This window comes from Salvia miltiorrhiza, chromosome 5, assembly GCF_028751815.1.
Source record: "Salvia miltiorrhiza cultivar Shanhuang (shh) chromosome 5, IMPLAD_Smil_shh, whole genome shotgun sequence".
Taxonomy (NCBI): Eukaryota; Viridiplantae; Streptophyta; class Magnoliopsida; order Lamiales; family Lamiaceae; genus Salvia; species Salvia miltiorrhiza.
The window spans coordinates 52,683,503-52,695,119 of record NC_080391.1 but is presented as its reverse complement, the minus strand read 5'-3'; the positions used below and the strand labels follow the sequence as shown (position 1 = coordinate 52,695,119).

The following is an 11,617-nucleotide window of genomic DNA, read 5'->3' as shown; positions in this document are numbered from 1 at the left end:
AATTATAAAATTAACCGTTAATGTCAGAGTTATGCCACAAAATTGTTCATTAACTTCTATCAGTTCTTTAATATTCTATTTACGTGCTTCCATTTAAATATAGTACAATAAGACAAAAATTATTAAATTAAAAATATGTAAATTATCAATAGATTTAAAGGGTGATTTCAGACTAAAAAAATAATCTATAATTACTATCAAAATTCAAAAGTTTATAAATTCAGGTTCTTTACACAATTACACTATTTATATAATTCTAGATTCTTTACCTACATCATCTATATAATTTTATATATAATTTTAAATTTTAAAAATATCAAATATTTCCATGTATTCACTGAGGGTAAATGTAGTTTGATTTAAAATGCAAAAAAATATATTTATGTAAAAATAAAAAAAATCTCTTTCCTCTCTCATCTTTTTTTTTTGAATAAATTTATTTTTTAAATATTTTAATTTTTTTTTGCACTTTAAATATCAATTTTTATTATTGTGAAATCTATGTATACTATATTAAAAGGGGAGTTTTCAATTGAAAATCAATTTCAAATTGATTTGAATGGCAATTTTGTGATCGAATATTGAAAAAATAAATGGCTAATTGAAAATTTATGTATAATTCTAAGAACGTGGTTTTGACCACTTCTTTTAAATTTTAGTTCAAATAATGTGTGTCTTTTTAATCTGCAAATCATGGTAGTATTTTTTTTACAAAATAAGAACAGCATATTATGTGCATAATTGCATTTCTCATGCAATTATATCTAAAAGTATTTCTGAGTTTTTTAGATGAATAAAATTAGTTATATATATATATATATATATATATATATATATATAATTTCTTATATGATTTAAATTTATTTAATTTGTGGTAGTGTTTTCGTACTAATAATACTTTATTTATTTATATAAACATATTTGATATTTATATAGATTAAAAATGAATCTTTTTTAAAAAGGGTTTACATTTATTTATTTTAAGATTTTCAAATTCTTCACTATATATTAAATTTTAATATAAAATTGAAATAATTATATGGTATAACTATTTTACTTTTAGTTACATACAAAATATACTGACTATTGTAATATGCAACAATTAGTTTGTACATAATTTTTTTTAAAAAAATTGAGTTACCTTATCGTAATTCTATTTTTTTTCTTTATAATGTAATTATTATTTCATGGTACTTATTAAATTTAATATTATACTCATTGAGTTGATAATATTGTTATTATATACTACTTCGATTAAAATAATATAGTTAACAAAAATAATTTTTAGTTGTCAGTTAATCTAATTATAAAATATTTAATATGCATATCAAATTAAATATCAAAATAAGAGCTTTAATTTGATATATTTTATGTAAATATATCAATTAACTTAAACTGTAAAAGTTATATTTATTGAAAGATTAAAGTTAACAAATTATGTCTCAGCTCTCATCTTTTTTCGAATAATTTTTTTTTAAAATTATTTTCATTTTAGCCTTTAGTTTTTTTTTTTGCTTTTTGATCGTATCAATTTTTATTCTTGTGTATTGTTCTTTATTTTTTAATATTAAGCTAAAATATATATTTAATTAAATTTAATTTTTATTATATTTATAAATATGATAATTGAGTTGGTATCAATTTTATATAAATATAAAAATATAAAAATATTTTCCGTGCATCGCACGGGGTGCAAATGCTAGTATATTCTATACACGACATAAAACATCCATTAATATAAACTTAAATTTATTTTCATCTCAACCATATGTATACACCTTTCACAATTGAATATTTATCATCTTCTCCCTATTCATTTCACGAGATAAAACAATTTCGATTAAAAAAAATAAAACACCTTATAATTTGAATTTAAATTCACGAGTTTGGCGTCGATTCACTCCACCGTTAAATCATTAGCTTTTTAGTGAGAAGCGGTGGGCACAATTTGCAGAAGGGGACACAGTGAAAAAAAGAAAAAGGAAAAAAAACAGCAATTGATGATCCCATTTGCGTGTTGCTGCTTTTCCATACAACAAGAAACAAACAAACAAAACAGCCCAGTTGAAATTATTGAATTCATTATTCATCCCTTCATCCTTTTTCTCCCCCATTTCTGCCCATCATCAATGGCAATTTCTCATTATTAAGCCTGACACACACACACACGCACACACGCACGCACCACTTCTCCCTTTCTCTCTCTACAAGTACACATACACACATGGATGTTAAACGCATCCGCAGCTGAAGATCCAATTTTTCACTGTAATCTGCGTGTGTGTTTGTGTGTGTGGGCTAATTTTCCCCCTAATTCTTTTTTTCCTTTACCCCTATTGAAGAATCCTAGGTGTTTTTCTTTTTTAATATATTTAAACACTGCTGTTAATGCACATTCACTCAGTGAGACAACACACATATGTAGGATTTACTATTCATGTGCAAACACTTGCGCATTATTGCTGGAACTCATTTTCGGTATCTGATATAGTATGAGTTATCTACTTTGATGATGGGCTGGTTTTAGATTGGGGTTTGTTCTTTATCTATCTGAACTTCATGCTGTGATTTGAATTTATGATTTCTGAGATCTTCGTTTTCTGCCATTTTGGCTTGTTTTGTTGTTTAAAGATCTCATCTTTGTACAGTTTGTGATAATTTGTAGGGCATTGTTCATCAGATCCTCATTTTTATTTATCATATAATTCTACTAGTTTTGAAATATCCGAGTTTCATTTTTTGTAATTTGCTTAATTTAATCAGTTGAGAAGAAAAAAAAAAGAGAGAAAAATTTGAAAACCCAGAATGTGGAAGCAATTTCTGAATAAGCTTCCGCGGAAATCCCAGAAATCGGATCGAGATTTGACCAGAAACCCTAATTTGGGTTTGGGTTCGGGTTCGGGCCGGGCCTGCTCCGTCAGCTCTGCTGCGAAACGGGCTTCAGCTGCGGTGTTCCCAGCCAGCGTGATTGCAGGAATCGAGCCATTGCTCGCGTTTAAAGATGTTTCAAACTCAGAAAAGATGAATCTGTTCATTAGTAAGTTGAGTCTTTGCTGTGTTGTGTTTGATTTCACTGATCCTGCCAGAAATGTTCAAGAAAAGGAGCTTAAACGGGCCACATTGCTCGAGCTAGTCGATTTTGTATCCGAAAACCCCCCAAAGTTTTCAGAGCCAGCGATCTTAGCTTCTTGCAAAATGTGTTCCATTAATCTGTTCCGTGTCTTCCCACCCAATTGTCGGTCAAGAAGCACGAGTTCGGGTGAAAATGAGAACGACGATGATCCCACATTTGATCCCGCGTGGTCACACTTGCAGCTAGTGTACGAGTTCTTGCTCAAGTTTGTGACCTCGTCTTCTTTGGAAGCCAAGGCAGCTAAGAAGTATGTGAACAATGACTTCATATTTAGGATCATTGATTTGTTGGAGTCGGAGGATCCGAGAGAGAGGGATTGTTTAAAGGCGATTCTGCACAGGATTTACGGGAAGTTTATGATCCATCGGCCATTCATCAGAAAGTGCATAAGCAATGTGTTCTATAGATTCGTGTTTGAGGTGGAGAAGCATAATGGTATTGCAGAACTGTTGGAGATTTTTGGGAGTGTGATCACAGGGTTTGCTCTTCCTTTAAAGGAAGAACACAAGATATTCTTTTGGAGGGCGTTGATTCCCCTGCACAAGCCGAAGTCACTAGGGATTTACTTTCAGCAGCTCTCGTATTGTGTGAATCAGTACGTTGAGAAGGAGCCGAAGCTGGCTAGCCACTTGATTCAGGGGCTGCTGAAGTATTGGCCGATTACAAATAGCCAGAAGGAGGTGATGTTTCTGGGCGAGGTGGAGGAGATTCTCGAAGTAATCAGCATGAATGAGTTCCAAAAAGTGATGGTTCCGTTGTTTTGTCGCATCAGGCACTGCATAAATAGCTATCATTTTCAGGTAACCTTTTTCCCTTTTATCTCTGTTGTGGATCTGTTAGCTCGAGGCGTTCACATATTCATTGTGATGGCACGTGCAATATTTGTGCAAATGTTAATTATGATCCGTAGTTGTGAGGCGTGCCAAAAGTATCCGTGTTGATGATGAAGTATGAGATTATGATGGGCAATGGAGAGGCATTTAATTTTGCTTTCTTCCTTATCCAGTACTGATATTAATCATTGACAATTCCTTTTTATCCTTGACTTGGTTGATGATATAATTGTCAGTGTAAATCTTTTGCACATGCTCATTTTGCTGATATGGTATTTAACTTGATTTCTAATTCGGATTATTATTTTTCAATGCACAATAAGGGCATCTGGCTGACTGCCCCACCTAGATCGATAACAATTCCATTTCTGAAAATTAAGCGGTATAAGAGGGATATATTTAGGCAATGATGCAAAAAAAGATTGTGTTAATTGTTGAAAGCATGTGCTACTTTTTTTGTGGATCTAAGCTTCAAGACTTGAAAAGTATTGGTTTATGCATTTCACACATTGTTAGGTGCCACTGCTTTAAGGGTTAGAAGTAGTGCATTACGAGTTGCAGATTAACATGGTTTTATAAGACATTAGGTGGAGTAGCAAATTCTAGTTGTAGGGAAAGAGACATTGCACTAAAATGGTTGATAAATCAGCTTCACTATAGGAGTTCATTTTGAGCTTTTATAGGAGGAAATCAATCTCTAGGAAGAAATGAGAAGCTTTTATCGAATTTGGCTCCTAGATTTCACACTTACTGAAAGCTGGATTCAAACTCAAGAAAGGGAAGTAGATTGAGTGTGTAGATTTTGAAGTCTTTGGGGTGCATGCAGTAGTTAAATTCGACTGCATACATGATGCTCGAGTTCTACTTACATATTTCGTAGGTGGAGTTTTATGCATCTTGAAGTAAGTGTTCCTTGAATCAAAACCTTAATTTCTCCGTCGTGTTCAGTGTTCTATCTGTAAATGCATTGCGGTGACACCTCCCCATCAAACCATGTTAAAAGAAACATGACAAGGGAGAGAGACTTGAATGATTTCTATATCACTTTATCTACTTGCTGGAAATAACACCACTTTTACCAAGCTGAATAGAGCTACGGCTGTCGGATTGGTCTAGCCAGAAAACTTTTACTGTGTGAAAGTTGGTGTTAAATTTCATACCAATCAAATGACTCGACTTTGACCCTCCCGGCTTGACACTGCAGGTAGCCGAAAGGGCTCTGTTCCTTTGGAACAACGACCAGATCCTCAGTCTGGTAGCTCACAATCGACAAGTTATACTGCCGATAGTATTCCCAGCTCTGGAAGCCAATGCACAAAACCACTGGAACCAGGCTGTTCTAAACCTCACCATGAACGTGAGAAAGATGCTGATGGAAATGGACGACGCCCTAATATCAGCTTGCATCTCCAATAACCAGGAGCAACAAGAGAAAGTGAGCTCGTCAGTCGAGAAACGGAAGCAAGTGTGGGAGCACTTGGAGAATGCTGCTAGTCTCCAGCCGATGATGGCCAGGAACACTGCCGTTCTGGTAACTCACTAAAACAACCTCTACATCCTGTTTATAGTCTCCGTCTTCGTCTCATGAGTGCCTGCTGCAAAGTCTTACGTTCTTGTGGCTTGCCGGGGCGGGCTTTGGCCCGGGTGATCGAGATGGCACCATTGTGTTGTTACAAAATCTGGTCTTTCTGCTTTTAGAGATGGCATGGATTATGATCTCCAGTGGATAGTGTAAACCAACATATTTTGTCAGTTTCTTCAAACGTCGTCTTCTTCTTCTTCTCTGTTTTCATTGTTTAGATTTGATGTTGTGGCCATGGTATCTCTGGAAGTAGGTTTGATAATCTACAATCTCACTGTGCCATTTATGTTTATTTGTATGAAAATATATAGGAAATGTTTGGAATGATTTGCTAGTGCTCTTTCATTTCATTTGTTTTTCATATGTTTTCCTCCTCAACTTCATGTGTGGTTGGAAACATGCAAATACAAGTTGGTGTGGATTTCTTTCTTCTCTGAATTTCGTTTTAAACCCAAAAAGCTATTCGTTTAATGAGTTTAAATTGAATAAAACTCAATAAAACATATTCTATTTATTTATTGATACGAACTTGACTTAGGAAGTTGATATGGCCCATGTGTTCTCCCTTTCCTAGTCCACGCCTGCCAGCAAAAGCAATTTTATTTATTTTCGGTCATAATTGACGAGAGACATATTTATTAAAAATTTCCGTCTTAAATGACACTTTTACTCTTTTTTGTTTCCAAAGTAAGCAATCTTGCCAATTGCAGCTTATTTATCAAATCTATCATCATATACTTGATCTTTATTCGAACCAGGTCAATTCCAACTTGAATAACACCAATGTTTCTACTATAGTGTTTGTATAACTAGAAGAATTCAAGTATAGTAATGTTTTTTAGGGTGAATATATTTTGGTCTCGTTTGCTACAAGTGATAATGGTGTATAAGCCTCAATATTTCAAATTTCAAATAGTATGATATCTTAGACCAAATGACCAATGTATCGTAACTAGGTGTATAAGCCTCAATATTCATAAATCTCAATCTAGCACTCTATTCAGTAAAAGCATGGGAGATAAGCTCTGCCCAAATCGTGTTCGTATCATATAAATTGAATGTCACAGACGATCAAATTATAAAGCAAAAACCAAGAACTAGTGTGTATACACAATGGTGACTATATATATTCAATGAAACAATCAACTCTCACTTAATATTTCCCTATGCAAACCTGAGCAGTGGCAAATAAACATACCATATTCCATGGAAGGGAAAACGATATACGAGCTTGGATACAGTTTGTTCTCGATCATTTCCGTTGGGGCAACCTTTGTACAACCACCTGCGAGAAACAACTAGTCATGAAACAATGAAGAATCCACAAAAGTAGAAGTAGCAAGATTTTTGAGTTAATCTTTTTACTGATGATATCAACAAGATGCAATTTCTTGCTGGAGTGTATTCAAGTTTACTCCAGAGCCTATAATTCTAATATATTCTACTCAAGAATCTCTAATCTCTTTACACGCAAAAGATTTCGAAGAGTAGGAGCCGATGGTGAGAGAGAAATAAACTTGGAGTAAGATAACACTGCAGACAATTAGCAGCGTACCTTTCCAGAGTTCTCTTTATTTCCTACAATTGTTTGACATGCGAGCCTCCAAGACTCCGGCTTCTGTGAGATATTACAAATACACACTCAAATATGGAAAAGGTTAAAAAAAAAAAAAAAAAAAGAGAACCAAAAATCTGAAAATTAGGAGATTTGTGGGAGATGAATCATTGGAGATCTTTCACTATATTATATCCACATTATTCACAAGAAACTTAAGAAACGTTACGTGATTATATTATAATACAAATAGAGGGGGAGTAAAAACAAGAGGATCATGGTAAACATGCCTTTTTGAGATATCGAAGCTCTGTGTTAGTTCTCTCATTCAGGAGATCCTTTCCATCAATAATCTACAGGACAGGGAAACCATTTGCATATAGTCATTTCAATAAAATGTAAGATATAATAAACCTCAATAATCAAAATTGTTCTCGATATGCGAAGACGTATCCCAAATAACTCTACAGGAAAGTAATCTCTCATATTCTCAATCTCAGTGCTTCCACAGTAAAAAAAAAAGTTGACATAGACAAAGAAGATAACTACTTTCTTCACATTAATCGAGCCCGAATAGCGTCATTTGCCTGTGCTGAACCTTTTTGCGCAGAATCAGCCTACATTGTAAGATTCACCACCAGAAGTGATTTAAATGTGTCCTTACTCGATTAAGAAGTTCACAATGCATCAAGCAATAAAAGACACATGTGCACACAACATGACATTGCGTTTGTTTGTTATCAAAATCATTAGCGGCCTAACCACCCAAGGAACTAGGAAACACCAAGGTCTAAGCATGAGCAATAAACCTTATAGCAATGGAGCAGAACACGATGCTCTTCATCTTACCTCGACAATACAAGTTCCGCAGCTTCCACCACCTCCGCAGTTCATTAGTTTCCCCTGTTGTAAAGAAATGTTAACTGCAGTTAGAAGAACTAAATAAGTAGATCATGAGGCTTGCTGTTTCCACCTTTCAATCAATGGAGCCCATCTATAAATTTAAAGATTATGTAAATTATAACCACGCTTACATAAGTGGCATAAAGCTCAATTTTGTTATCCAACATTATATTCCTCAGCAGCTTCTCTCCACTTATGGCTTCGGCTCTGTTCACTGCATCTCCTGATTTAGGCTACAATTGAAGCGTATCACATGAATCACGAAGTACAATTACTAAATTATTCATAAAAAAGTTTGACAATCACCATTGAAATTCCCAATTCGGTTTTGTAAATCCTATTTTCAACAATCTAACACTTGTGAAGCAGCAAATGAACTGCGAATTAGCAGTTAATCGGCCAAAATTAAGGTACTAGCAAGCTCGAGTTAGAGATATTAATGTGCGTAATGATTGCACAAAAGAAGAGAGAGATAGGGAATTATACGTACCCCGAGGAATTCTAGCTCGATCTCGGGTTGTTCCGGTTCCAGAGGCGCGGTGGAAGTTTCCGGCGAAGCAGCGGCAAAAACAGAAAAGTTCCTCCTTGTAGAAGGAAACGCGGCGGACGTGCGGTTGTTGGAGGTGGCGGCGGAGATTTCCGGTGGGCGGAGTGACACGTGGCAGAAACTCATGGCTGCCATATTGCCTCAGAAAATAGCATGCAAACACTATCCTTCGCCGCACCCTCTTTCTATTTTCTAATCCGTGGCTCCAATATTGCCGGTGGTTATAATAATAATAGCCATTTTACTTCAAACAAAGTTTACTGCAGCCACAAATATAAAAATATATTAATTATAAATATTTTTACTAAAATAAACTTTTATTAATTCATTTTAAAATTGATCAATAATTTAAAAATATGAACATTTAATTTTAAATTACAAATTTAAAATCAGAAAAAGGATCAAATTAAAAAGAAAATAAAAAACCCTCACCTCCCCAAATTCGGCGCCTTCCCTCCGTATCCCCAATCCCAATCCCTCGCCGCCCAGACCTTGGGCGACCGTCGCCGGATGAACATCTACACCTGCATCGCTACCACCCAGTTTATTTTTTCTGCTATTTCATGTATTCTAAAATTCAAATCTTTTTTTAATTTGGATAAGATGTCGGCATCTATGACAGCTACAAGAGGAAGACTAATGTCTACGCCGAAGAACTTTGCACAACCGAAGTCGATCGGCGAGCTTACGGAGGCGAAAGGGTAAATTCTAGTCTGCGGCAGCGGAAGGGTTCTTTTTATTGTTTGTTACTTGTTCTAACTTTTTATTTAGTTGCGCTGTTGCCTCTAGTTGTTCGATTCGAAGCCATAATCATCGATTTACATGCTCTCAAATGAGAAACGTGATCCATGCACCTGATCTCCATCGGACTAGGATCGAGCAAAGACGGAGATAAAGAGCAAGGATTGATTGTTAATCGATCCAAGTTAGCTCCATCTACGAATTGGTGTAGTTTTTGTTGGATAGCAAGAAAGAAGGGTTATATAACTCAAGCTCTTCACACAAGGAGAGCATTGACGTATTTTTGGATAAATACTTCTCATTCTAATAATATAAAGAAGGTTTCCTTGTATTGTAGTCAATTCCCTTGGTCTAACAACATGTGACTAATAAATCGTTCATATTAATCATTTACAAATAAATTCATGGTCATAGTTTGAATTTATAAATGATGAAAATTTATGTTTTGATTTAATTTTCATAAATTTATGTTTTGATCTAACATAATTGAAAATACAATAATCTTATTTTTAGAATTTTATGGATGTAGGGTTCAAAAGATAGTTTGAGTGTTTGAAAATGAAAACTACCAACTAGGACCTAAATAAACGAATATAGAAGGGAAATGGAATATTCCTATGTGGTATTTTTTTATCTTAACTTTTCAAGCATTTTAATATTTGTTCATTTTTATTTATCTAATAATCTACATTTATTTATTTTTACAAAACTTCGTTAATTAAAAACTACTATAAAGGAGTATTTTTTATTCTCCCATGTAACAAGTAAACAAAGCATAATCATACTGGTTCTAAAAAAAAAGCATAATCATACTATAACTACTCTAAATATAATTCGGTTAATTAATTTGTTGGCCAAATAAATAGTTATATTTTTATTGGCAAATTTAATTTTACCAAATTTAATTTTCAAGGAGTAGTATTTTTTGTTAAGAAATTTGATGTCCAAAAAATAGTTTTATTTTTATTGAGAATTTTATTTTTTGATAATTTATTAATTTAATAGTATTTATTTTTAATAAAAAATAAAATAATATAATTTTGATATACATAATTACCTGTCTTCTTTTCAATAAAAGATAAAAGAATGTAATTTTGACATAAAAAATTACACAAAAGTGGGACATGCAACATTATTTTTTATTTATCTTAATTCTAAGTGTTCCATATTCATTCATTCTTATTTATCTAACAACTATGCCTATCTTTCTAATATCTCAAATACCAGGTTATTTTTACAAAACTTCATCAAATAAAAACTATTATTAAAGGGGTATTTATTTTTCTAAAATCTCAAATCGCACCTTGTTTTTTTTTTTTTAATCCATGTTAAGATTTATGATGAGTTCAAGATCAACGAATTTATAAATATTGTGAGAAAATGGATTTTTAACCTGAGTTATGATAATCAGAACAAAATAGTGATGATCAGGAAAGATTCAGATGATGGAAAACACAAACATATCTAGAAGCGTAAATATCTTTTTCTCCAAGTTTTTGTTGAATGCCTCTCTCTCTGATCGGAGGCCCTTTTTATACAATGGATACTGCCAAGGGCACAAAAGTCATTTTAATTATATTCACGTACACTCTATTCTGGAGCCTAACTGGTTATATATATCAGATACACCAGTAATAACTAACTACACAACTTTTGTCGAGCATTGTTGTCTCGCCAGCTCGCTTCATTAGCGCAGGTATGTTCTCCTATTATTATCTCTTTCAAACTGATGTTATCTCCAGTGCAGGTGCATTTGGATGGCGACCTGGCCTCCTTTTCTAATGTCGATCTCCAGCGCAGTCGTGGGGGCGTGATCTCCTAATGCCCTTCATATATTTCCGATCGTCTTCAAATACTTGGAGGTTGCCGCGCAGTTGTATAGTCATTTTAGCCCATGTGGGCAATATTCGATATTTCCTATCAGCAGAATATATATATATATATATATATATATATATATATATAATTTTGATGTGCTGAGCGCTATTTGAGCGCCTCTCGTGAGCACTAATTCTTATTGCTTTTCAATTCCTCTTTTTATTGTATTCTACTTTTTTTATTAATTTCCTTTAAGAATTAAAAATATATATCTTTATATCTGATATGGAATTGATATACTCTACGTCTTCTTCTTTTTTCTCTCGACTTCCAGCCGCCGCGTCATACTTCTCTCTCACAATATCACCTCTCTCCATCTCGCCGGCGATCGCAATCATTAGTTGTGAATCGAGGTCCCAAAAATCAGCGAAGCGACCCCCTTACTCATCACCTTTACCCGCAACAACGAAGCGCGACGTCGAAGATTCCTCTTCGGAGGCCCTGT

General features: G+C 33.9%; 2 protein-coding genes across 3 annotated transcripts; one reads left to right on the top strand and one right to left on the bottom strand.

The window, feature by feature from the left end:
- Nucleotides 1-1,903: 1,903 nt before the first annotated feature.
- On the top strand, nucleotides 1,904-5,875 carry LOC131024928 (serine/threonine protein phosphatase 2A 57 kDa regulatory subunit B' kappa isoform-like). Its single transcript, XM_057954488.1, has 2 exons — nucleotides 1,904-3,933; nucleotides 5,171-5,875. Exons 1-2 carry the CDS (start codon nucleotides 2,806-2,808, stop codon nucleotides 5,507-5,509), a joined length of 1,467 nt encoding a protein of 488 aa, XP_057810471.1. The 5' UTR covers nucleotides 1,904-2,805; the 3' UTR covers nucleotides 5,510-5,875.
- Nucleotides 5,876-5,947: 72 nt separating this feature from the next.
- Nucleotides 5,948-9,532, bottom strand: LOC131024981 (photosynthetic NDH subunit of subcomplex B 3, chloroplastic-like). Of its 2 annotated transcripts, none has more exons than XR_009102038.1 (7): nucleotides 8,497-8,809; nucleotides 8,138-8,239; nucleotides 7,953-8,006; nucleotides 7,394-7,456; nucleotides 7,104-7,166; nucleotides 6,747-6,833; nucleotides 5,948-6,129 (listed from the first exon to the last, which is right to left on the bottom strand). XR_009102038.1 is itself a non-coding variant. In XM_057954573.1 (7 exons), the coding sequence occupies exons 2-7, from the start codon at nucleotides 8,686-8,688 to the stop codon at nucleotides 6,801-6,803; spliced, it is 507 nt and encodes a 168-aa protein (XP_057810556.1). In that variant the 5' UTR covers nucleotides 8,689-8,813; nucleotides 8,986-9,532; the 3' UTR covers nucleotides 6,575-6,800. The 2 variants fall into 2 exon arrangements, 1 of the variants encoding a protein (XP_057810556.1); XM_057954573.1 differs by lacking the exon at nucleotides 5,948-6,129 and adding an exon at nucleotides 8,986-9,532 and having other exon boundaries at nucleotides 6,575-6,833; nucleotides 8,497-8,813.
- Nucleotides 9,533-11,617: the final 2,085 nt, after the last annotated feature.

Bases quoted from the DNA above. Each gene is read 5' to 3' on its own strand.
- LOC131024928 (XM_057954488.1), top strand. From the start codon at position 2,806: ATGTGGAAGCAATTTCTGAATAAGCTTCCGCGGAAATCCCAGAAATCG. The intron at 3,934-5,170 runs GTAACCTTTTTC...TTGACACTGCAG, and splicing joins TAAATAGCTATCATTTTCAG to GTAGCCGAAAGGGCTCTGTT.
- LOC131024981 (XM_057954573.1), bottom strand. From the start codon at position 8,688: ATGGCAGCCATGAGTTTCTGCCACGTGTCACTCCGCCCACCGGAAATC. The intron at 7,457-7,952 runs GTAAGATGAAGA...CCTGTCCTGTAG, and splicing joins GCGGAACTTGTATTGTCGAG to ATTATTGATGGAAAGGATCT. The intron at 6,834-7,103 runs GTACGCTGCTAA...TGTTTCTCGCAG, and splicing joins ATAAAGAGAACTCTGGAAAG to GTGGTTGTACAAAGGTTGCC.